The sequence below is a fragment of the Chironomus tepperi genome, unplaced genomic scaffold (assembly GCF_022539635.2).
Source record: "Chironomus tepperi strain 1889 unplaced genomic scaffold, CSIRO-AGI_Ctep_v1 contig_85, whole genome shotgun sequence".
In the NCBI taxonomy this organism is placed as follows: Eukaryota; Metazoa; Arthropoda; class Insecta; order Diptera; family Chironomidae; genus Chironomus; species Chironomus tepperi.
In genome coordinates, this window is record NW_027226207.1 from 3,232,991 (window position 1) to 3,260,753 (window position 27,763).

At 31.6% G+C, this 27,763-nt stretch overlaps 2 protein-coding genes across 3 annotated transcripts in view; one reads left to right on the forward strand and one right to left on the reverse strand.

Moving 5' to 3' along the window:
- sli (slit guidance ligand) overlaps positions 1-27,763 on the reverse strand; it is a 153,781-nt gene that overhangs the window by 117,958 nt on the left and 8,060 nt on the right. The gene's annotated exons all lie outside the window — the stretch shown is intronic.
- Positions 3,632-7,550, forward strand: LOC139086172 (insulin receptor-like). Its single transcript, XM_070634530.1, has 9 exons — positions 3,632-3,807; positions 3,880-4,124; positions 4,186-4,327; positions 4,385-4,465; positions 4,522-4,814; positions 4,873-5,078; positions 5,132-5,288; positions 5,346-6,782; positions 6,933-7,550. The coding sequence occupies exons 2-9, from the start codon at positions 3,901-3,903 to the stop codon at positions 7,285-7,287; spliced, it is 2,895 nt and encodes a 964-aa protein (XP_070490631.1). The 5' UTR covers positions 3,632-3,807; positions 3,880-3,900; the 3' UTR covers positions 7,288-7,550.

The window sequence follows — 27,763 nt, forward strand, 5'->3', positions numbered from 1 at the left end:
TATTGCGATTGCTCATGAGGCAGCAGAAAAAAAGGCAGCGGCATAAAGAAGAAGGAAAAAAAATTAAATTATTCCTCGTCACGTACTCGTAATTATTTTATTTTCTGGCAAATTAAATCATAAAAAAAATTCTTAAACGAAACATATTTTTTGCTTGAAAATTTTTAGAGACTCTAACGCCATTCGGCATCAAATTTAGCGTCACATATCTCATGGCATATAGAAAATGATCACTTAGTGAGCTAATTGATGCCTGCTGGTTTCATCTCATGTCACGAATGGTGCAAAGAATGGACTAAGTGATGCCATCGTCATTGTCGTGTGAGAAGTTCATTAGATCAACAAGGAAGCTTAATGCTGAATAATCTCACGTTCTTTAAGCAAAAATCGAAGGTCAAATGAGAAGCTTTACAAAAATTTATTAATTAACAAACATTTCCGAGAAAAAAAGAGTAAAGTCTTGTCAAATGCCATGCGATATATCCCGTCCTCATGTTTGCAATAAACAACATCAAGAATTTCGACTTTTGGGTGCGAACTCACACTGTCGGTGATTTATGTACTGACTTTTCACAATAATTTTACTCAGTCAAACATGAATGAATATGAGTAATACTCAGATGTATGATATAATCGCATGAACAGCCAAACAAACAAAAAAAAGTGAAATAATCTCGGCAAACGGCATGCTGCCATGTGAATAAGATTTAGTACACATGATATACATATTTTTAAAAAAGTGTCATGAAACGCCACTATATGGAGATATGTTCAATGTAAACACTCGCAGGTTTCTCACACATCGCAATTATTCCATTAAAGATATAATAAATTTCCTTAATTTTAAATTACTGTCAATTGCGCTTGGTGTGTAAGTACATGTATGGTGCTGTGGCAGGGATTGAAAATGGATTGTTACTTTGTGGGTGGATTGAATCATAATTTATGGATTATGGGTGTGGAGTTGGTGACAAATTATTGAGATTAATTGGAGTTATGTAGAAATTAAGAAAATTTCCGTTAAATTTTGAATTTTTCCGTTAAATTTTGAATTTTTTTCGTTGAGTTTTTCGTCAAAATTTGAATTTTGTCCGTTAAATTCTGATTTTTTCAATCAAAGTTTGAATTTTTTCCGTTAAATTCATGACTTTCTTCGTTAAGTTTCAAAAAACTCGTTAAATTTTTCAAAAATTTGAATTCATTTTGACCGTTACAAAGCTTTTCAACAGCAAACTTAATTGACAGCATAAATATCATGCCCTTCCCAACCCATGACATCAAAAAAGGGAGAAATAAATTCATGTACACAATCAATGTATGTTTGTTTATATTTCTCTCAATTCTTTTTTTCCATTTCTGCTCCATCTCCAATCTCTTTGCATTTCCAATTTTGTTGTCTCTACTTTGGAATTCACTCACAATTTCTCGTTTTACTCAAAACTGTCTCATTAATTCTTGAACAAAAAAACAACATTTTATTACATTTAATTTAAGAAAATAAAAAAAATGAATAAATGTTGTCCGCATTTTACTTGTCTTGCTTATAGTTTATGGCCGAAATGACATTTTCTTTCTCCTTCCTTTTTTTAATTTTAATTTCTTTTCATTCTCATCGCTTTGGGGCTCATTTGGTATGATTATTTTCCATACATTCAATGTTTATGTATTGATGATGCCAGATGCGATGAAAGAATTATTCAATTATTATATTAATGATGTGAGTATGAAGTTACAATGTTTTTCTCAACAGCAGTAGCTGGTTTGTTGTTTTGGGGTCAATTGTGTGTGATGTCAATTGGATATTTGGATTTTTGTGCTGTATATTCTTATCTTTAGTGATTAATCGATGTTCTTAGTCCAGAAGCATGTTCAGGAATTTAGAAAGTTTGGTCCAATGGAGGGTTTGACTTAGCCCTTCTCAAAAAATACAACACATCATCACCAACCAGCCCCAAACCAGCAACTAGTGAAATGATTTTTTTTAAAATAAATGACCATAAGCTGATTATCGTATTTATGATATTCTAGTAAGTCCATAAAAAATGTGTGTGGAGGGACTCAAATACCCATTGATTTATCATCTCAACTAAAGCTCATTGGATTCATTTAGATTCTCTTTAAAAAGGCAGGCACGTCAAATGACTGAAAAACACCAAAAAAAATCCGATTTTTATCACATAAGAGACAGAATATTTTCATCATTAATGTCGATCATGTCATTCATGCCTTACTCTTTTTCTTCATCATCCAGAAGATTTCGATCTTATTATGAATTTTGACATAGCCGTGACACATCTCAACACATAGAGCCTTCATCATTTTCATTTAATGAAATTTGAGAATTTATCGTAATGTCAAGAGATGTTCTCATCATGAGGGACTTAAGGCTCAGTTTGTATAATGATCGGTTAAGTGCACAAGAAATATGTTGATATTGAAGGAATTTTCAGTCATGGGATATGATATCGATACTTTTAGGCAATTCTATACTTTTTGCATTCTTTGTTTGAATGCTGTCAAGAATGTTGATGTCTTAGTCTTCAAACATAAACAGCAGGGTTTGACACTATCTGATATATTCTATCTGATTTCTTTGTTTTTAATTAAATAACCTTGAAGGTATGATGGATAGATTGCTGTTGAGAATGGGAAGGAGAAATAGACTTGAATGATGAAATTAGTCTGGATTGAAGTTCGAATCCTAAATTGTCTTCATTGTATGTCTTGAAACCCGAAAGGTCTAGTCAATTTTTTGATTTTTTTTTTTTAAAATTCTTTCAAATTTCGAATTTCCGTTACATTTTTAGCAATTCTCAAGTAAGCTTCGTACAATTTTTCATGTCCTCAATCACCTTGCCCAATTTCTTTACGCTTCATCCACCATAAATGACACATTTTCTTACTTATTATCTTCTCTCTCGATATTACGTCGTGATTATATTTTCTGGACATAAATATGTCGATCAAAGTTGAATTTACTCCTCATCTCAACATGTCATGACTACTTATCATAAAGACTCAACGTAATACCCTCCTAAATCTCTAATGAGTTGTCAAAATGTTTCTTTTTCAATTTTAGTCCATCTAAAAGACATAAAAATGGAGGTGCACTTTTATGATGAAGACATAAAAATATTAGATAAATGTAAGGAGATATAAAAGACATCCATAACAAAATAAAGATGCTTTTTGATGGCTTAAGTGAAAATGAGAGAGGATTTTTTTTTGGTGAGCAGCTCGACAAGCTTGTAAAGAGCATGGATTTGTAGTATTATCGAGTTATTGGCTTGACAGCTTGTAAAAGTCGCTCAATGCCTTTTCAAAAATTTAAATATTTTTTAACCGTTAAATTTTCAAAAAAAATTTGACTGTTAGTTTTTCAAAAAAAATTTCATACAATTTTTAGTTTCTTGTATAGACAAATTTGAATTTTTCAAAGCCGTTGTGAAAATTGAATTGCTCAAAACCTTCAAATGATAAAACCACATTTTCCGAAGCACGAAGTCTCGCGAGACTTAAAAACAAGTTTTCAAATCACGTTTTTTCTCTGAGATTTATTTTTGTATTTTCGTGAGATTTTGAACATACTCATGAGCCAAAAAAATTCATCATCATCATTGAGCATAGTAGTTCCGAGATAGAGGAAATCACAAAAAAAAGTGTAAGGTCAAAAATAATATGTTTAGTAGATTGCGTTGTATTATTTCTAGCGTAAAGACAAAAATTGACGTAAAAATTTAATTATTTTAAGTAAATCTGTTAATTAACGTGATTTGTGTTGACTAAAAGCAGTAACAAGAAGATGAGGTATTTACTTATTGACTTAAATTATGTTGGAAGTGTTTTTAATTCATTTAGTTCCAAAAAATGTGATTTTAGTTTACAATAAGCACAAAAAAGATGAATTTAATAGTTGTATTGCTGATTATCATCAAGCCTGTATTATTAACACATTATGTCTTGGAAGAACATCCATGTAATTCGATTATAGTAATTACATATGATGAATTTGATCAGCTTAACAACTGCACTGTGGTATTTGGCTATGTTTTAATTGCATATCCGCCAGATTACGAGCCAGACTATGAGAAGGAATTAGTGCGAAATCTAACATTTCCACTGAGGTAACATGCTGCTTACTGTCAATAATCTTCAATTGTATCTAATGACTTTTATCAAATTTAGGGAAGTTACGGGCTTTTTGATGTTTCATGACATTTACGGCATTCTTTCACCTGGAAGTCTTTTCCCGAATTTAACAATCATACGTGGAACCAGACTGTTTCATAACTATGCACTTTTGATGGATGAAACGGGATTTCAAGAGGTAATTCTGATTCTATTTATTGATGTCAAAATGCTCAGAACTGTTCCTCTTTTCCAGCTTAATTTTAAGAATTTATTAAGAATCAGTCGCGGCTCAGTCAGTCTTTCCGGATACAATGGGAATCTATGTATGCCAAAGGTAATTATGACAGCAATAGTGACTTTGAATGCTCTTTTGACAATGTTATGCTTCAGATTGACTGGGACAGTATTATTATGAACGGACATGTCGTCATAAATATGAAAAATAGTCTCAAATCAGACTGTGACAGTCAGGACAGCCATTGTCATTCCTGTAAAAGTGGATTCTGTTGGAATAATCAGACATGCCAGCGGTTTGATAAAATCAATACAGTTAGTGGATCAAAAAAGATCAAGTGCCATCCACTATGTTTAGGAAAATGTGTAAATAGAACAGCTAAAGGATGCTTTACATGCCGTGACATATCAGAATTAGGTGAATGTGTCCAGCAGTGCTCTGAATTCAGGTAATTGGTAGTTCGTTGAGCCTTAACTTTCTCATGTATTTTCAAAACTTAACTTTAGGTACCTTAATGTAGACACAAGAAGATGCATCACAAGTGATGAATGCGCCGAGGCTGGAAGACTCATTCATGGTAAAGAATGTGTCCGAAGATGTCCAGCACATTATATGCCCAAAATGAAAAAGGTCGAAACGATTCCATCAGACAATTATTGTGTACCGTGTGTCGGAGTATGTCCTAGAACTTGCTCAATTTTTCGAGACATCCGTAAGTCATTCTTCTTGATTTGATTCCAATTTATACATAATGAAATTTCTCAGGTTCAGTTGGCGATTTAGAAAAATTAGGCAGTGGATGTACTATAATCGATGGAGATTTGGAGATCAATTTCAAAGACGATCATCGAAATTTGACTGCTGAACTGGAAGCTTATCTAGGGCATGTTGAAGAAATTCGTGGAGCACTAATAATCCACAGGTATACAGTGAATGTGAGTATGAGACTATGACTAACGATTAATGTGTGTGCTTACAGATCGACACCAATAACGACCCTGTCCTTCCTCAACAAATTACGTCTAGTGTATGGTCTGGAAAGCGACAAGATGACCTTCTCAATTCGTATATTTGAGAATCAGAATCTTCAATCAATTTTCGACTGGAGACTTAGAAATGGCACGACACTAGAAGTAAGGCATGGTGATATTCAAATCTATAGCAATAATATGCTGTGTGAAAGTGAAATTGAACAGTTTAAGAAGATTCTGATACAAAAAAATCCAAGAGATATGGCAATGCATTTGTCAAATAATGGAAATCTTCTCTCATGCCGTTCAGAAAATATTAAAGTTTATGAAAGAGTTCTTTCGTCCGATACAGTCGAAATTGCTTGGTTTGATAGGGTAAAAGAAGAAAATAAGGATGAAGGCTATAAGTATATCCTGAAGTACTTGATTATTGATGCAGATGAAGAGAAAGAATTTGAGGAACATATTCTGTTTGAAAGAGACACTTGTTCATCTTATACATGGACAAGCAAGATCTTAGAAGACCATAAGATAATCAAGCCTAATAAGACTCACTTCCCTAACGCAACCAAGTCCTATATCTTATCAAATTTGAAGCAATTCACAACGTATGTATATACTATCCACCGATCACCATATTACTTCTTTAACACTATCATAACAGAGGGAAACAGCTCTGTCAGTGGAATATCGGAACCAAGACGATTTAAAACCTTAATGAATATCCCATCCAGGGTGAGTAAGTTCTCGGTACCTAATAAAACATCAACTTCAATTACTCTCAGCTGGAATGTTTTAAAAAGTGAAGAAGCAGCAATCAATAGATATTTGCTGTATTTTTGGGAAGTTCCAGTGATCCAAAGTCAACTTAGCATTCGAGACTATTGCCTTGAACCAATAGAATATGAAGTGCCTTCAATAAGGGTAAAAAGGGATTTGGTACAAAAATCTAATAGCAGTTGCTGCACGAAATGTTGTGAAGGAACAAAACATCAAACAACTGAAATAGAGCATGAAGATGATTTTGCTCAATCAATTATCAAGTTTAGCGAAACAACTCAAAGATCAGATCCAGAAAGGCACACAACTGAGATCAGAAATAACAAAAGTTTTCAGCAATATAGATCAATTAGTGAAGAAATCAGGACATATACAGTCACTAATTTGAAACCTTACACATCATATGCCTTTCAACTTTATGTCTGTGCTGAACATTGTGGAGAATATGAGTTGCTGTACATGAGAACTGCTTATGATGAGAATTACGATCAACTTAACTTATTAAAACAGGAATATGAAGGAATTGACTTTAGAATAAAATTTGATGAACCGAAGTTGAAGAATGTAGCAATTACAAGCTATATTATTGAAATTCAGGAAGTCAATGATCTATTCCGTAAAACTGAATGCTTTTCATGTCAACACTTCATTGGAAACTCATCTGTGTAAGTAAAGACCTAATCAGGGGTTCGTCCGAAACTGCAGGGCTGTAGACTTGGACTATAAGGTTAATGCAGGTCTGCGGTTCTTGGTCGAATCATTGGACCTAATCTTGTTCCTTAAAATTAGAATTGAGGTTAGAAATCTATTTACAGATACGCTACAAAAGATCTTCAGCCTGGAGACTACATATTTCGAATTAGAGCAGTGTCTCTAGCACAAAGAGGAGCCTTCACATCCTGGCATCGATACAAAGTCATCGATCCATATGAGAAATTTAAAATTGAACTGACAGTGTCAATTTTGAGTATTTTTTTATTAGCAGTAGTTATTGTAGTAGCAGTTAAGTTATATTATAGGCATAGAAATAGGATGTTATTTAGACATCGGGAAAATGATGATATGCTGATGCATGAAATGGATGTGTTTGATTTAAATGATTCGATAGATCAACGCAATAGTAGTCATTTAGATCCATTAGAAGTCATTTATGAGCATGAGGATGAATAGCTTTAATTTACTCAGGTTAGGAATCTAAGGCTTAGTTTTAAGTTAAGGATAGTAAGTCAGATAGTGACCTTTCTATTGATATATAGACATTCGCTCATAAAAGTTGAATAAGACATCAGAAATGCGCTTAAGTCACTCGATAGGAACGATCAATTTTCTATTTTTTTGTGCCATCATCATCATCAAGCATCCATTCATGGATGTCAATGAGAGTGCTATCAAAATATAAGTAGATGGAGATGAGAAAGAAATAAAAAATAATAAAAGAAGAAACCAAGCTTCTTATGGATTTTTATTTTATGATATGTGAATAGAATGTTTGTGGAACTGAAGTTTAATATTTGTAATTTTTATTTATCTTCTTTGGTATGTTATATCCAAACGAATAGTGTCTTTCTTATTATGACCTTGACGTAATCTTCAAGTGGTCGTGAATTGCTAGAAAAAATTTTTATATTGAAGTGTCTTTGGATATTTCGGCTGCTTTTTGATGAATAATTGTTGAAACTGTTTGAATTGTAAGGAATTATTGTGGAGATAATTGTACATTCTTATGAGATTTTGAGGATCATGATGAAATGTTGTTGTCTTGTGGGAATTAGAAGCTGGGAAACAAATTGATTGTCTAATGATCTTTGTAGGAATTGAAAATGTCGATTGAGGTAGTTCGATGGCACAGTGGCTTAAGAGTTCGACATTGAAGTTCAATCCTAAAGTTCGAATCCTAAGGAAATGTGATTGTGGCTTCAAGCTAGAAACTAATGAACTAAAAGTTAAAGTTCGAAAGCTGGACACGAAAATATTGTTAATTAAGGTGTTTGAATCCTAATTTAGCTACATGAGTAAGTTCAGCTTCTGAGAGGACGAACATTGTCTGCTAGGATAGACCATCAACGATGTACTCATGAGAGTGTCTTAACTAAGAAAGTAAGGCTGTAACCGATGCCTTATAGTTTACTCTATAGCTACACCTCCATCAAAAACTGATAAAAAACTATCCAATATCACATAACATAATCCATCTCATCCAAAAACCCTCCCCAAAATTGCTTTTTCATTACCAAAACTCAATCCATTAAGTTCAAGCATCGTCTATAAACATTTTCATATCCAATTGTGTCATAAATTTTTTTTCATAATATGCTATCAAAAAAGCTCACATTATGATAACAAAATAGAGAGCCATCATAATGACACGACATAAAGCCATAACAACAACAATGACAATAATAATAATCATGAAATTGAAATCGTCGTCAAAAAATACTGTATGACTGTTGCTGTTGCTAGTTTTGTGCTTGTCTTGAGAAAAACAACATTTTCCTTTTTTTGTGCTATAATAATATTGGCAATGCCATAAATTCTGATAAAAAAAGCTAAATATGATCATAAAACTTTGTTAGCATAGATGAAAAAGTTTTTATTTTCTTTTTCCTTATTTCTGTTCCTTTTATGCAGCATTGAGTAATGTGTATGTAGATGGCTTCTTTATGACATGTAATTGCATTTTGTGCACACATACGGAATATTATTGCATATACTAAATCACAATAAAGACAGTCTGCTTCTTGTTACTTTACGAGCTAGAAATGGTCAATAAAAAAAATGGCAGATCCTCAAAAGGCTATAAAAATTATGTTCAACATCTGAAATTTCTTCTTCTTATGTCACTTGCTTGTTGCTTGTTTGTCTTTCACTGTCGACTACTTTTTTTTAAGTTGTGCCTGTTAATATACTAATTTACATACTCATATGTCTGTTAGTAAATCGTTTCTTTAAAACCATCATCATCATTTCATTTTTGATAATTTATAAGCAATGAACTTGTTGTGTTTTGTGTCTTTTTTTGCTTCTTCTCTTTGATCTTGTCATCTCATTAAATTCTCTTTCGGTACGGACTTCTTCTTTTTTGGGCAAAATAGAATGAATGAGATTAGTTTGGGTTCACTTTGATCTCGTGTTAAGAATAATGTTTGGAAAAAGGTATGGGTGATGGATTGGCTGGGAATTGATTTATGAATTGAGAACTGGTAATTTTGGATTTGTTTTGAATCTAGTTTTTAAAATTCTTAATATTTTAAAATTCTCAAAATTTAAAATTCTTAAAATTTGAAAATCTAAAAAATTTGAAATTCTTAAAATTTAAAATTCTTGAAATTTGAAAATCTTAAAATTTGAAATTCTTGAAATTTGAAATTCTTAAAATTTGAAATTCTTGAAATTTGAAACTCTTAAAATTTAAAATTCTTAAAATTTGAAATTCTTTAAATTTGAAAATCTTTAAATTTGAAAATCTTAAAATTTGAAAATCTTAAAATTTGAAATTATTGAAATTTGAAAATCTTTAAATTTGAAATTCTTAAAATTTGAAATTCTTAAAATTTGAAATTCTTAAAATTTGAAAATCTTAAAATTTAAAATTTTTAAAGTTTGAAATTCTTAAAGTTTGAAATTCTTGAAATTTGAAATTCTTTAAAATTTGAAATTCTTAAAATTTGAAAATTTGAAATTCTTTAAAATTTGAAGTTCTTAAAAGTTGAAATTCTTAAAATTTGAAATTTCTTAAATTCAAAATTCTCTAAATTCAAAAAATCTTCAATCAAAATTGTTATTTAATCATTACCAAAAAAGCGCCCTAATCCCCAACCAATCCCACACCTGACTTATCTCCATCATCCCATATATACACACCGGTTCAATATTTATTGTATTATAGCATTAAAAGAAATATTTAGTATGAATATGTGTGTTTATAAGAAGCTTAAATTAATGCTAATGAAATTAATAAAACAGTCATCATTAAACTTTGATCGCGTTCTTTCTCAACATCCACCTTATATTCCATATCATTATTCAAGGAAATTAGAGAGCATGAATAAAAACAAAAAAGTTTCTTGCTGTAAATGTGACAAGCATAACATAAATTGAAATTATATATTTTTTCTTCCATCCATCTCTGTTATTTTTGTTCTTTCAATGTTTGTCTTGTCTTGATTCCTTAATGATTATTTTTACTGAAACGTTAATTATCATAAATATAGAACAAGAAGAAGAAGAAGAGAAGAAAACAAGCAACATGATTTTGATGACTTTCAAAAACAAAATACAGCATTTTTAAGAAGTAAAAAAAAAATGTTAACGAAGGTAAGAAATGGAAATAAAGAAGAAATGGAATTAAATATGAGAAGCACAAGGATAAAGAATGAAATCGAATTTATTAAATATTTAGAAAGACACGAGATTCAGTCTCATATTTATTTGTTGTTCTTCATCCGAGGATTTTTTCACGGCTTGGTAATTAAAGAAATTGTTGAGTAACTTGAAGCTTTAACGAGAAGCTGGGTGGATTTGTTGTTGATTTATGAGAGGAATTTTTGGTATTAATTTTTGGTAAAAGGAGACTTTTGAGGATTGATGAAATGATGGAAAGGCATTAGTACCGGTGAATGAGTTTTGGAATGCCTTTAGATTGGCTTTTTAAGGTAATTTGTTTTTGTGCGTAAAATATTTGATCTTATTTTTGGGATGCTTAGTATCTAGTTAAGTTTTGGTGTCTAGATTATTGATATCATATGGTCTGATTTGTTGGAAATAGGATGGAATTGTGGGAAAGTTTTAATGATCAATTTCAACTGAGAAGATTGGAATTTTGAGTATCAAGTCATATATAGGTGAATCTGCCAGTGCGAGAGTGTGGACGAGTGATTGGGAAATAGACCGGATATCTGCACCACTCCTTGGGATAATTATGTGGGTTCGATTCCCACCAAAGATTTCTCATTCATCATATGAAATATCAAGAAAGAACTAGATTTTTCTGAAGGAACTTTGAATTATTTAGAGACATCAGATGTCCTAGTTACTATATTGAGTTCCTCAAGTCATACAAGTCATACCATGACAATCTCTAGACATATCGCCTACAGCAATATGTTCCCAATCCCATCAAATTAAAACTTCAATCCACTCCACAGTTACCGCAACAAGCTAATTATTTGACATAAATTTCAAACTGTAAACCCAAAAGCCCCTCAAGAACTCATTGAAATTTCCATGCCTTGCGGTTGTCATTTCTTATTCAATAATATAAAATATAATAAAAAATCCAATTATTTTATGATAAAATTTATTTCTTACTAAACACAAAAGAAATGAAAATAAGATGAATTATGACATGTTCTAGTGATTCTCAATAAATTTTTTGAAGCCACAAAAAAAAAGTAATTCGATTTTTTTTTTCCTCATTTTCCATTCGAATGTATCTCTCGATTCTGTTCCAATTCGTTGTTCATTCTACATTTTTCAGTTCTTTTTTTTTGGTCAAAGTCAATGGGAATCGATTATTTTCCACATGACAGCATTCCTTTTTTTTTGAATTTTATTTCGTTTTTAATTTTTAATGGCCATTGACTGACTGCCTTTAGTTCTATTTTGTTTCTATAAAATGCCCAAACAATTACGTCTGTGCGTTCTTTAATGCTCTTTTAATGTACTCGAAATAAATAGAAGACAATTTCTCTGTGTGTATTTTGATAAATTTTTAATGACAGTTGACACAAAAAGGAAATGGGAAAAAATTGCGTCATGTGTGTCAGGGACGATGTTGTTGTGTTCTTGGAATCTTTTATGTTTGTATATTTAAAAGGTCCTTTTTTGAATGTATTGAGTTAAGGCTGAGTAAAATCTGGGATATTGAGGAATAAGTAGGAAAATCTGTGAATGTGAGGGTGAGGCTTCTGTGGGTGAGATGGTAGATAAATGGCAACAAAGCTATGAAGCTGGATATTGTGAAGATTTGGGTTCGATTCTCATCAAGATTCATGAAACATGAAGTTATAAGGAATTAAGTCGATTTTTGGGGGAAATCAAGACATGTCCTCTAGTTTAGCTACTAGATACCCCAAATCCCCAACATACCCCATGATTCCCATCAACACACCCCTTGCATCACAAGATTTACAGCAAATTACCTTTAAATCAACTCACATATGCGTCTAAAATCCTTGTGAAATTTACAACCTCAAAAAGTAAATTAAAAACTCAATTTTTATGCCTTTATATGTGTAAGGCTCAGCAATATTGATGCACCATGACAAAAAAAAGATAATTTAATCATCCCATAGAGGATGAACATAATGAAAAATTTATAGGCTTAAAATTCCTTTTTTATTTGAAAGTCTTTGCAGACTTTAGACATTGCATTGTTGTGTTCGGTAGATGATGAAAGGAAACAAGCAGGCAGGCACATAAAAATGTGTTTTATGTTATTCTGCAACATTTATTCAACATAACATAAATAAGAGAAAAATATGGTGCATTATATAGTATTGTATTGCCTACCAATGCCAATTTTGCTGAGGATCATGGGCGCTTTAATATTATATACAAAATAAATTTTGGTTTGAAAGGAACACAAAAGAATCTCTTAAAGTATCCAGAAAAAAAGGATCATGGGCGCTTTAATATTATATACAAAATAAATTTTGGTTTGAAAGGAACACAAAAGAATCTCTTAAAGTATCCAGAAAAAAAGGAATTATTATTAATTGTGTTTATGGAGCATAAAGGAGAATTCTATCCCGAGAATTTCTTCTTTTGTGTTGCTATCTGGTGAATAGCCACTTGCTTGATTATTTCATCGTTTTATTGAAATATTTTTTTTTAATTTCTTTTTTTTGAATATGGAACGTTAAGGCACTCGAAATAGAGCAAAGTTTAAATCAAAATACTACTTAAGAATCAATAAATTCAGAATAGTTCGTTTAGATCACTATGCGAATTTAAACGCTGTAATCTACCCAAGTCGGGCGAGCGAAGCTCAGCCCGGCTCGTATAGTGATCTATATAAGTACTGTAATCTGCCCAAGTCGGGCGAGCGAAGCTAAGCCCGGCTCGTATAGTGATCTATATAAGTACTGTAATCTGCCCAAGTCGGGCGAGCGAAGCTAAGCCCGGCTCGTATAGTGATCTATATAAGTACTGTAATCTGCCCAAGTCGGGCGAGCGAAGCTAAGCCCGGCTCGTATAGTGATCTATATAAGTACTGTAATCTGCCCAAGTCGGGCGAGCGAAGCTAAGCCCGGCTCGTATAGTGATCTATATAAGTACTGTAATCTACCCAAATCGGGCGAGCGAAGCTCAGCCCGGCTCGTATAGTGATCTATGAAAGTACTGTAATCTACAGTGTGAGTAGAAAAATAGTTCGAGCAAAGCTCGAACATCAATAGTTCGAGCAAAGCTCGAACATCAATAGTTCGAACGTAGTTCGGACTTGGTTGAGCGAAGCTCATAAATTTTTGCGACCTGAACGGAGCGAAGCGAGTGAAGGCGTGAAAATTTTCCCAAGCATTAGAGATTGCACTTGTATCAAAATATGTTGCCACGACAAGAAGAATAGTTCGAGCGAAGCTCGAACTTAAGCAGTTTGAACGTAGCACCCAAGCATTAGAAACTGCGTCCAAGCGAGGCTCGAATTATCACATTTATTTGATAAATCTATTATTTTGTTTAAGTGATTTTTTTAATTCTTACTTTTCTGTACAGTTATCTGATCTACGTATGGTGTGAATATTCCATGAAGCGTGATCCGCTTCATTACTAGTTATTAATTGTGTTTATGGAGCATAAAGGAGAATTTTATCCCGAGAATTTCTTCTTTTGTGTTACTATCTTGTGAATAGCCACTTGCTTGATTATTTCATCGTTTTATTGAAATATTTTAGATGAGCAGGAGGTTAAGGCACTCGAAATAGAGCAAAGTTTCTATTCAAAATTGTTGAAATATTGAATTTTTTGGGGATATTTCTAAATGATGCCTGAAAAATTTGAAAATTCTAGAATTTAGTTCCTTATCTTCCTAAAAATTAAACCTTATTTATGAAATTGCCCTCGACCATCCAACCATCTCATAATATCTCATCATTGACCACTCAAAAGTTGTTAAAAAATACACAAGCAAAAAGTAAAGTCAATGAGGGGTTGAAATGTGAAATCTGATCCACATAAAACATAACATTTATGAGAAAAATCTACCAAAAAAGAACAGAAGTAGGAGGATAATTATGAGGATTATTGTAAGAGTTAGTCAGAAGATAAATAGAGAAAGAAGCAATTTGAAGTGCTGTGGTAAAAATCCATAAAGCATGAAGAATTTTATTTTCGTTTCCTTTCCATTTCTTGACTTTCACTTCAACAAAAATATATAAAGGGATACAAGGAGAAATTCTTCGAAGAACCTGAAAGAAATTCTTGTAAAAGAAATCACGGTTAAGGAGGAAAAAAAGGAGATTTTTCTAATCTTTAGGTCATGGAATCGACACTTGGAGGAGAAATGTTTGAGGCTGTTCTATTAACTTCATTTAAAATATCAAAACTAAGCTGAAAAGTCACAAAAGTTCAAAATTTTATCGTAAAATTCAAATTTTAATTATCAAGTTCAAAGTTTGAACTTCAAGTTCAAATTTTGATCAAAAAAAATTCAAATTCAGTCGAGAAAGATCAAAATTTAATCAAAAAAGATCAAAATTCGATCTTTAAGTTCACAATTTGATCTTCAAGTTCAAAATTTGATCTTCAAGCTCAAAAATTGATCTTCAAATTCAAAATTTGGCAAAAAAAGTTCAAAATTTGACAAATGTTTTAAAATTTGTTTCCAAAATCTTTCCTCAGTGTCGCTTCACATCCCTTCCAACTTCAAAGCAATGCCATTCATCCAAAAAGAAGAAAAAAACAAAATCTGATACAAATTTTTTCTTCCGACAGTGAAAAGAAAAACCGCAAAAAAGGAGAAATTTATCTTCAGAAAAAGAAAATCAAAAAAAAGGAACAGCAAGAAAGATTAAAGAGAATAAAAAGAACCATCAGCCTTTTCATTTAATTGCTTTTGCCTTATTTTGTTGTTGAACGACTGCTGCCATTTCTCACTTGCCCCAACTACTTGATAAGAGCATAAATACATGTAGTCAGATTGAAATTGTGTTTAGGAATTGAATGAAGGAAATACACATATTTTCACTAAGCCTGTCCGAATCCTTATCATGCCTTCTTTATCCTATCTAATTAGTATTTTCTAACTTCATTGAGGGGATTGCCCATGTTATATGCTGCACATTCCGATAAACATTCTCTCATCTCTGAGACAAGAACCAAAAAAAAAAGCACTTAAAATGTTTCATTTTCTCTCAATTTTACTCGACAGACATTGAAGGCCCAATTTTCTTTCCATTTTCATGCTCCTCAATGACTTCCAATCGATTTCATCTTAATTGACAAACAATTGAGAATGATTGTCGATTGTCGTTGTGCGTAAGCAACAAGGAAATTTTCTAAAGCAGTGGCGTGGGCTGATTCAGTAAGATTCATGGAAGGGATTGGAAAGGTTAGAAGGAAATGAGGATGAGGATGAGGTTCTCAAGCTTAATTGTTCATTGAGACTGTATTCCTGTTTGAAGGCTTATGTCTTCAATGAAAATTTCGAAATTATTCCAAAAAATTCGAAATTATGTTCGAAAATTTTGAAATCGATTTGGAAAAATTCGAAATTGTGTTCGAAAAATTCGAAATTAATTTCGAAAAACTTCGAAAATTCGAAAATAATTTTAAAAAAATCCTTTACATTAGTGAAATATTTTCCCAAACTGATCGATTTTTGCGATTCAGGCCACCTCCGATTCCATTACTAGCTCCCCTCCTCCATCGGAAATTCTATTTTATCGTGAAGCATTCGGAAACTTCTTTTTTTAATGGAAACAAAAACAAAACAAGCGTAAAAATAAATAAATTAAGTGAGATCCCTCGCCACAGTTATTGTAATGTCTCTTCTATTGTTTTCTCCTTTATGGCCAATCCATTTTTGTTGTTTCCAATTTGTTTGTTATTTTTATTGTTAATTTCTATTCTTCTTATTGTTTTCTTTTTCTAACTTTTTTTTAAGGAGAATAATAGGAACGACTACAAAGCAAACCCATGAAATTCTGAAGTGTTTGGAATGAAAAAATTAATAAAATTGCAATTACAAAGCATTTTTTTTTTCATATTTTTCTTCCACAAAAAAACATTTCAATTGCCGAGTTGCTGAATATAAAGAAACTTAAAGTCAACAAATGGAGAATGAGAGAAATATTTTCTTCAAGTCATAACTTCCAATTGTTGCAATTTATTCGTCATGTTATGACTTCTTGGGGCTTGTTTTCTTAATTTATCCCGCGAATAAATTAACATTTTACATGCTGGCTGTGTTTATACTTGATGTGTATTTATTTATGCTCAGTATTGCTGTTGCCATTTGAGAGATTGTGGGAAAGTTTGGTCAAAGACATTTAGAAATGATGCGAGCATTTTAATGAAGATGCGGAGATTTTTAAAATGATGCAAATATTTTGAAAATGATGCGAACATTCTGAAAAAGATGCAGGAAATTTGATACAGATGCAAATATGTTATAGAAGATGCAAACTTACTAAAAAAGATGCAAAACTATTCAAAAAAATTCAAAAAATTGAAAATTGATGCGAAAATTTGAAATAAATGCAAAAAATGATTCCGTCTTCCTTGACGAGCAATCCCTTCTAGTCATCAATTCCTCATATTCCTCTGAACTTTCCTCCATAATAAAAAATATGCACCAACTAATTGCAAATTAGACACATGAATGATAGATCATTTTGCAGGCACACACAGAAGGAAGGGCACTCAGAATTGGCAGCAACAGCAACAAAGAAAAATGTTAATTGCAGAACTGGTTTCATACATTTCACATACTTTATCATCTACAACTTCCACTACATTCAATTATTTCCATTCGTATAGCTTGGGAAATTTTATATTTTTTTTTTCTTTACTGTATGCTTGCATGAATAATCAAATTATGGGCATCGGCATGAAAATGAGAAAAAAAGGAGAAGAATGAAAAACCTGCAGTTTCCGTAAAAATCCATTAAAAATTTAATTTTAATTTAATTCCTTATACATTTTACTCTTTCATACTCTACAGTACACATACATGCATGAACTTCATTAAATTAAATTAGAAGATTTTTTTTGTGTTGCAGAGAGCAGCCACACGTCTCGTCTATCCATCTATCCAATTCTTTTTTGTGCCTTCATTTATTCATTTCTTGTTGTGGGAAGGTGAAGGGAATATTAAATTATTGCTACTGTAAAAAGTGGAGGTGGTAGTGCTGCTGCTGCTGGGGTTAAAAGTTGTCTAGAATAAATTTCTCTTTGATTGGCTTAATTCTATTTTTGGGTTTTTTTGAGCTATGTGAGCAAGTTTGGGATGGTTTATGGGTGAAAGATGCAAATTTTGGACATTATCCTATGGACATTAAGTGTAAGGAATGAATCATAATTTAAGAATGTCCAAAATTGATGCAGAAATCCTTAAATTGATGCAAAAACTTTGAAAATTGATGCAAAAGTTCAAAAACTGATGCAATATTTCAAAATTGATGCAAATACTCCAAATCTCATTAAATCATGTCTCTTAAACTTCCCTCACTTCCATCTCCTCCAACACCAAAGAGCACTCAACTCATATCCGCATTGCAACACTCAAGACTGAAAGAAAATCCATAATAAACTCGAAAAAAAAAAATTAAAAATTTGCTCAATTTACACTTCTATCTATGCTGCACTAGACATACATAATGAAAACTAGGCCTGCCTCTCTCATTATGATGGTTGCATGAGTTATAATCAACAGCAGCACCACGGACTTTCATCGTCACATTAATTCTCATGTATTTACGAAGTTTAAAAAAAAATAGTGAGAAATGCTCGACACAATGCAATGTGATGTATGTGCTTATGGGTATATATGCGTTATTTTAGCGCATAAAAAAAAGTAATGCGATAATGAAGAAGAAGAGGAGAAATGAAGCATGAAAGTAACAACAAAAAATCATAATTACGCTTAATGTAATAAATTAAATTGTTGGGAGAGATAGAATGGAATGGGAGAGAGCCTGGCCCATGATTATGTATTGCACAGTGCTGGTAATTTATGAGGTCATGGAAAAAAATTGCCTCTCGCTATATTATCCATTCTTCCTTCTCGCTCTCTTCTTTAACAAAATATGTATATATACATAAATATCTTGTGTATGTAAAGTGCAAATCTATCAATATTAATGGATCATCGTGATGAGCATGATTGGAGGATGAGAAATCAATATTCACACGAGAAATATTTTCGTTCCTATAAAAATGTTGCCTGTAATGCATTGTAAATTCACAAAAAAAAAAACAACTCAAAAAGGGCAATGAGAGGAACAAGATGTAGATCGTGAAATCGTAAATTTCGACCAATACGAAAAATGAAATTATTTTTTCGTTCTGCTGTATATACTTTATTTATTTATTTTCAATGGATTCATTCTTCTTATTTTAGTTTCCTTTTTTGAAACGATGTAATTTGTAAATTTATTTAAGTATGAAATAATGTATCAGCTTGAAGGCAATGAAACTTTTGATTTCGATGCCCTTTTTAATGCGTTTGTGAATGAAATATGTTTGTGATTGGAATTGATTGAGGGACTGATTGGGGAGATGTTGATGTTTTATTGGATGTTGGAAGTAGTTAAGGCAGAGTTTGGACCAGAGGTCGACGTTGAATCGAACTTTGTATGGAGTTGAGTCGACTCAAGGCAATATTTTCTTACAAAGTTCGAGTCGATCGAGAATTGAGATCAATATGTTCCGGAATTGTCTCGATCTGGTTTGAAGACATTATTCCTCTAAGTTCATGATTGTAATAGTCATTTTTGAAAGAATACCTCCTTAGTTCTTATATAAGGCATTTTGCTTTACTCTTTATATAAGAAATTTGAATAAATTTTAAGAATTCTGGAATTCCTTGGGTTCAAATCCCAAATAATATTACCAGTTGGATAGATATGTATGTCTCTTTTTTTTTAATGCTTTTTCATCAAGCAATTCAAGTTCAAATCCCATTTTTTTCCTCTACTATTCAAAACAACTTCATGTCTGTACCCAACAAGATCCAACTAATGTTTAAATGCCATAAAAATTTCTTTTTCCTTAATAAATTTTCCACATTTAACGAAAATTATTTTCCTCGTCGCTTTCTCCCGTTTCCATTCATGAAATGTATCTTCTTACCATCCTTAAATAAATTTATCATCATTATGCATTCTGCAGTTATCCCCAATTTTATTTTTTATGACTCTTAAATATCTTATTTTTTTTGCGCGAGGAGCTTCATCAATGAAAGAGAAAATGTTCTTTACAATTTTAAAATGTATCTATAGAAACGTAATACACACGATACGGACATTAACATCATTGGAAATGAAAAAAAAAGTCGATAAATTTTCAAACAATTTTCTTAATAAAAAAAATATAAATTTTATCAGAATCTCGCATAAATTTCTATTTTATGAGATGAAACCTTCAATAAATAGACTTTGAATGCAATAAATTCTATCATCAGACAGCTTTAACGGCTTTCACTAATTTTCCTTAGTGCAATCGATTTAAGACGTGCTTGAAATTTTTTTCTCTTTCTTCCCATTCCTAACAACATTTAACATTGAGTCGGACAATTTTCAATATATATGATAGTGAGTTAAATTCACATAAGATTCTCACATCCGGATATGCTGCGATGTATCTTTATAACTTTTACTGCTGCTTCATTCATTTTAATCTATCTGCAACTCTGTGTGTGTGTCTCTGTCTGTTCTGCAATCTCATAAAATTCTTATGGGAAATTTAATGAAAATTAGAGGAAAAACTGAAGATAAAAAAAATTAAAGAAAATTTGAAAAATGAAGAAAATTAGCTTGAAACTATGTGGATGAAATTTTAATGGACGAGGAAAAATTCATGGAATGGAAAATTTATGATTGTCGGGAAATTTATGATGAAAAGTTTGTAAAGGTTTGTTATGAAAATTGATATAAATTTGAAAGTTTTGGACATTGAAAACTTTATGGATCATTTTCACAAATTTTATCCAGTTCTACACTTTGAGACATGTGCTGTTATGGGAAGCATGGATGTAGATCAAGATATTTGAGATTTACAAAAGCTATTATTGGAAATTTTGCTCAAAATTCAACTAAGTTGACAAAAAATTCTTAATGTTTTCATTAAACTTGCATTAAACTGATGCGTTCGATTCCTAACACATTTATGATAAATCTTTTGATTTTCGTTATCTTATATCTTTATTTTTTGATTTTTTTTTATTAAATTCTACAATTGATCTACATGACTGCCTAAATATCCAAAAGCTGATCAATAAATATCTTGCATCCTTGCAAAAAACATACCTTCCATAAATCTACAACCTACCTAATATTTCTCATGTTTAATTAAATCAATCTCATACCTCAAAATTCTCACATGAGATCCATAAATCACAACATCAACCAACTCAATTAAAATCATCTATCACATTCATAATATACGAATGTCTTCATTTATGTTTAGATTCAAGCTTAAAATTCATTCGAAAAAATTCTCAAACATCCCAAACAAGATGCTCTAATTCAATTTTCAATTTATTTTAATTTACAAATCAAACAGAAAAGTTTTTGGAGCTGAATATTTGGAAGTGTGGGTGGAAGGGAATGTTCAGTTTGTCCTGGATGATGTTCAAATTCTTTGAATTTTGTTAGGAATTTTGGAATTCATGTTTGGTTCTGTTCCAGGAGGTACAAGATCAATTGACAGTCACTTGCAAGTCATACGAAGTTTGGAGCCCATTATGACTAGTTATGGCTACAATTTGGAACTTATTAAATCAAAATCCTTTCCAAAAGTCCTCAAACAGTCAGTCAGAACATAAAATATGCTTCACAATTCATAAATCCTAAAGAATTCTATAATATCCATCCATAACTTAAATTCCATACCCAAAAAAACTCCCAAAAGATGAATAATCGAGAAACTGCATCAGAAATCCAATGGATTTTTCAAAGCATAATTCAATAGAAATAAAGATATTGTTTATTGGATCAAGTATGAGTGAGTTCACTTAAGTACGAAAGAGGAAAGAAAGAAAGAAGAAGAGAAATATTGACATAATATCACATCAGACATGATATATAGGCACATACAGTCATATTGTTCACATTGTGAATGCCTTGTTAATTCAATCTCTTTTTCCTTTTTTCTCCTTTTCTTATTATCTTGTGGAGATGAACAGAACGAATATAGCTGGGCAAAGACGAAGAAGAAGAATGATCGACAATATGAAACGCATACAGCACATTTGAGAAGGAAGGAATTCCATTTTTGTCATTTTGTTCTCTGTTAATCTCTTAAAATAAGATTTATGGGTTTCACGCTTCGAGCAAGACACAAAAAAAGAGCTGCACAATAATGGAACTGCATAAAAATGTCGCGAATATGATAAAATGTTTGATCAGATGGTGCGCCAATGGGCTGTTTTGGAGAATTTTGTAGTTTCATGATTTATATTGTAGATTTTGATGGTTTTTATAGATCTAAGCTGTGTGCCTATCCAAAAGACATTCTAGATAACATTTATGACTGTATATGACCATTAGCTCACCCCAAAAACCACAAAAACTTTATATTCAACTTTAGTTATGTTTCTGTCGTCTCTTTATTTTTGTGTACGCAAAATGCAAAGGAAGTCTCTTTTATATTCTGATTGATTGTCAACAAACAATAATCATAATAAACTTTTTTTTTTCACACACATTTATGGCTTCATGTGTCTTCTTGTTTTAATTAATGAAACTTGATGATTTGTAAAGGAATTGCCATGGGATGACACTTGTATGGTTGTTGGGTGAACAATATGTGGGACGTAGAATATGAATGAATTATTACATAACTTTTTTATGAATTTATGGGAGGTAGACTGTGTGGGGTGCGATAAGATCGAATTCTTAATGGTAATTGGATTATTGATTTATTTTTGAAGTTGCTACCTGTCGGATGGGAAAGGAAATGTTATAGTTTCTTTGTTGAGTCGAATAAAGAGCTATTGAGATGGATAGATTTGCCAAAAATATTATTTCCGATGTGTAAACTGCTTTAGTGCCAAAAAAAATCCTAAAATTGACCCAAAAGTTCATCAGATTGTATCAATTTATTGAGGAAGTAAACAATCCATTGTATCAATTACAGGAAATGACGAAACATTAGCTACTTGTATGAAGCCTTCACCTAGCAGTGCCATATCCTTGATACAAACTCTATTTCAATTAAAAAGTCCGTTCGATATTGTTTCAAGCACCATTCACAATGCTACGTGTCTTACCTATTGCATAAAAAATGTTAAATCAAATTGACATGACATGTTGGAGATCTCTGTCGTTTTCTATATATATATATATATAAAGTGTATGTAAGCTGTATTATTGTACGTATATCGGAAATGTCAATTTACTTCTTTTTGACCTTAATAGTTTGAGTGAAATAAGAGGAGGAAGAAGAAGATTGGCGATAAAAGAAATGCGAAATTTTTTTGATTCATGAAATGTGATGGATGTGAAGAGTTGGTGACAAATGTCTGAATTGTGGATATTGACATGAATGTATGAGTTTATGGATGACAAGTCGGTTGAGCTGATTTAAAGACTATTAATGGCATGTTAAGGAATTTTTAAAATTTATTGGCACATCAGGTCATTAAGTTCAAGCCACAAGTATCTCTCATAGTTAATCCGTGCCTTAATATCGCTCCTATACCCGATAATTAAAAGAATTTATCACTTAAATCTATTAATTGCGTCACATATTCACTTATTGAATACTAAATCACTTTAAAGCTATTAAACAATGTTGCGAACAGTGATGTAGCCATAAAAATGTAGAAACGTTAATAACTTGGAAGTGATTTAATACTCAATATTAATTATTATTGAATATCATAAACTTGTAAAATTATATGCGAAGTAAATGATATCCATTATTGAGGTTGTGTATGGGTATGTACGGTAATTATATGGAAATGTATATTAATTTATTTTTTTAATTGGATGTACTGCACTTTTATGCTGCTTATAGAATCGTGGTATGATTGAGAGACACGTGCATGAAAATGAGGAGCTTATGAGATGTGATTTGGTATGAATTCTTATGGTTTTGCTTGGTGGTTTGGGAATTGACTTCATACTTTGTGTCATAACTTCCTATTAGCATGACTATAAACCAATTCACGACATCATAGCCCAAAAATTCCATCCTAAAATATAAAAATTCATTAAAACTTCAACAACATCTATCCAACGCAATTCTCTCACACTTCCAAAAATTCCACAAAAAAATCTCTTATCAATGTTATCAGATCGTAATCTTAATGTCTTATTTGCTCCCACACAACATCAACTTATTGCTGCCTATTTTTAGGCAAACAGCAATAAGAGAGCAAAAGATATTGAATCAACCTTGAACTGCTTTGTCGTTTCCATTTCACATTAATTGAAATAATTTCTTTCTCTTTTTTCCGAACTAATTTAAGCCATCTTATACACAATAAATTGATAAACAAATGCCGATGATGAGAATGAAGAGAAGAAGAAGATGGGGTTCGTGCGGAAGTGATGTCACTCTTGTGGAAGAGATAGAGATGGGGCCGATGGCTTTGAGACAGTCAATGCTGAAATTGATTAGGACAATTACAGCATTTAAATGTTAAATTATTAATTATTGAGTAACGTCACTTGCAATTGACCCCAAAGAGAACTTTTTTGTTTGCAAAAAAATAAATTAATCATTCATTCTCGAGAGTCGAATCAAATTGTCTGCATCTCCCTCACAACTCATGCAATGTAGTTTATTATTCACGTCACTGAACGCGAAAAGCTAAACACTATACTTGCCAATAGTTTCCTCAAGACAACATGTCAGGAGATTGTTAAGAGATGTGAGAAAAACGAAGGGGGAATGAGAAAGATGAAAAGAAAAGCCAGAACCACCAAAGAATATATAGTATAAAAATACACAAAACATTCATTTGTGCTCGATTTCTTCTTTTTGATGCTATTATTATTCTTGTTGCAGCTCTCGCGCTATTCACTATATCGATATAAAAATTAATGAACATGAAAATCTTTAGATGTACGTTCAAAGAATCGAAGAATTAGCGGACTCAGAATGAATCTTTTACTTCTTTCTTTTTGTGTTATGGCTGAGACGAATGGGATGATTTTATGGATCGTTTTTTATTTTGAGTATATGCTGTATGGAAATTCAATCTGCAGTAAAATGAATGTTTGACAAATTTTTATGTAGGGGATTCGCGTGATTTTTATGGACTTGCTGGATGACTCATGAGAGTGAAGAATTTTAGGCATTTACCCCAACCTACTTTGAGATGCCTAGTGACCCTCATTCTCGTTATTTTGTTGAATAAAGGCACATGGGAAACATTATATGTTTCTAAGAAGGTTGCCCACCCAAATAACTCGCAAATATTTTTACGACAAATTTTTTATGCTTTCCCAAACCTCCAAAAAAGTCATCGATTAACGCTTCCAACAAGGTGCTAAGTTTCTCTTTCAATTTCAATTCTTTACACATAAACTTTTTTTTATTATTATTCTTATTCTTTTTTATTGAAATTCAATATTATTTTGTGTGTGTCGATTCCATCGTTCGTGTTCTGATTCTTTCATCCCATTACAATTTTTGGATGCAATAAAAAAAAAAAAATCAACATGAGAAATAAAATTCCAAAATGAGCCTTTTTTATGTTCTCTCAATTTTCGAAAGACATAGTCCCATGTTATGTAGAGTTTACAACCTCAGAACTGCCAAAAAAATGTCGTTTGTGACCTCCTTTCTTCATTCTTCTCTTTCGTATCGTCTCAAATCAATTTTTATGTAAATTTTTCTTTCCATTCCTTATTTATTCAACAAAATAATTTCTTTTGTTGGCATAAGACATTCTCATCCCGTCCATATCACAACATACAACAAACATCTACATGACAAGATTAATTATCTGCCATTTGAAATCAGCCACAAAAAAAAATTAAGTAATAAAGACTGTAAAAAGATGTGGAAAAATTGAGTATGATGAAAAAATCAACATCAAGGGGAATTGGAACTCAGTTGAGAATGCAAAAGTTGTGCACAAAATTTCAACGGTTTTTTTTGGATTTAAAAAAAAAAACTTCTAAAATTTTTCCTCACTTCGAAAAGTTTTTTGATGATATTTTCTTATTTAAACATTATTATGACTCAAAGTATCATTAAAATTGTAGAAAAAAATGGCAACAACAGCTTAAATTTGAATTAAGACCGAGAAAACTCTCTAAAATGCCAAAAATTACAATTTAATACTTTAAAAAAACCACGTGTTTTTCAAAAAATGAAAAATCCACAATTTCTACACAAATTACGTTTACAGAAGACAAAAAAGCTGTTTACAACTTAAGCTGCAGTTCCCCTGACAACATCTTTACATCTTCATCAGAAAAATAAGCAAAGGCGATGACACAAAAAGAAGAGCCAAGCCAAAGAAGAAGACAATAAGCAATTTAGTAAAATTTAATTTGCACAAAATGCAGAAAAAATGAGATGAAAGGAAGAAGAAAAATGCGAGATTAATGGAGAGTGGCATAAAGCAGCCACCCGAAAATATATACATTTTTTTATGGACACACAACGACATCAAACGACAAGAATTTTTTTTTCCAGGACAAGTATGAACAGTTCCATGCGATTATCTTAATGGATAGATTATTGCCTCTCACTGACAAACATAAATTTCTCCCTTTTAAGCACATAAATTTCATCACCGAAAAAATGTATATAAATTGTAGCTGAATCAGCACGAATAGAATGTGGAAAAAACAAAAGAAGGACGAATTTTTTTTTGTACGAGGCAAGTCTCTCGCCTTTGTTGTTCCTGTTCCGATATGTAATTCATTACATTACATTATATTACTTTATTATGTGCAGAACTCACATAAAATGAGTTTTTTTTTTCTTTCTTCTTCCACCGTCTTGTATTACTTCTATACAATGTTTTTTTGTGTGTACGGAAACATCGATGACATGTCGACAATCACTTTTTTTTTGTCGATAATAGACCTACCGCGTTGAGTCGACAGCTCTCGCATAGCACGGCAAACACATTAGTCGTGAATTTTTTTTTTGTCTTCATTCAACGCGCCGACTGATGCTCGATGAAAGTAAAAATAAAGATTTTTTTAGGATTGAAATAATTGCAAGGGATGGGTAGTTGATGGATTGGATTAATCATTGTTTTTGGACAAGATGGTATTGAGTTTCCATAATTATGAAACATAATTGAGTTAATGACTTAATTATAGATAGATTGACCTCATTTAGATTATATTAAGGACATAAGACGCCATTTGTAGGCCGCAAGGTGTTTGCAGGCTATTTAAAATCCTTATGAACTCCATATGGTCTTCAACTGGACATTAACTTGTCCTCAACTAGTTAACATGTATTTTTGTTCACTTGAGTTCCTAATTTTTGCCGCTAAGCCTATGTAGTCCCTTACCAACCCTCTTAAATCTCTCCAACAACCCACCCCTAGCCAACAACAACAACAAAAATGTCAACTTTCAATATTTTTTTCATATATTTATTTTTTTAAACCAATCAATTGAATGACCGCATGATGTTGCAATTCGGTGACAACAAAGAAAGGCAATTGCGTTGTTTTATCTTTCTGATTTTGTTATTTTTTTCATTTTTTATCTTTCTCACTGAGTCTACAATTGATATTGAATCAATGACAGCGAGATTGGAGACAATTGATATTGGAGTGAATATTTTTTTTATATGAATTGATTTGAAACTTTTTAACTTTTTTTAGTTGGTGATGATAGTTTTTTGGAGTGGATGTGGAGGAGATGGCTATGGTAGACTGCTGCTATGTGACTACGGCAGGTTTTTAGGAGTGATTTAATTTTTGAAAAAAAAAAAAACGAACTAGTAATAGAAAAACTATAATAAATTTGTATTGGAATATTAAATAGGAATTGAACCCATGTTTATTGATCTAAAACGACTATATCTCGTATTTTAGCTATCTCATTATGAATTATTAAATAAAAAATCTCTAACTTAAGCTACAAAACTGCTCTATAAACATATTTAAATATATCTTCAATCAATCCATACTTTAATCCTCCTACAATCTCAAAAAAACTTTTAATTATTAATACTCAATTCCAAATAAAAAATGATATTTCCAGCCATTAAAACTTTCCATGACAGACGATCAATTTTCATCAATTTTTCAGAAGCAATTTCAACACTAATTGACAATTTATTGAAAAAAATCTCGTCCAAAACGAAAACTTTTCTTCGAGTCATTTCCAATAAATTCTTCTTTTTACATCCAAAAAAGGAAATTTCCTTTTTTCCTACACAAAAGGGCAGATAAAATCCGCTCTGGGTCTTCAAAAAAAAAAGTTCAAATCTCTCATGAGGAAAATACAAAAAAATTAATTTTTTTAGTTCCTCCACACTTCCATAAATCACCGACATG

Bases quoted from the DNA above. Each gene is read 5' to 3' on its own strand.
- LOC139086172 (XM_070634530.1), top strand. From the start codon at position 3,901: ATGAATTTAATAGTTGTATTGCTGATTATCATCAAGCCTGTATTATTA. The intron at 4,328-4,384 runs GTAATTCTGATT...CCTCTTTTCCAG, and splicing joins ATGAAACGGGATTTCAAGAG to CTTAATTTTAAGAATTTATT. The intron at 4,815-4,872 runs GTAATTGGTAGT...ACTTAACTTTAG, and splicing joins CAGCAGTGCTCTGAATTCAG to GTACCTTAATGTAGACACAA.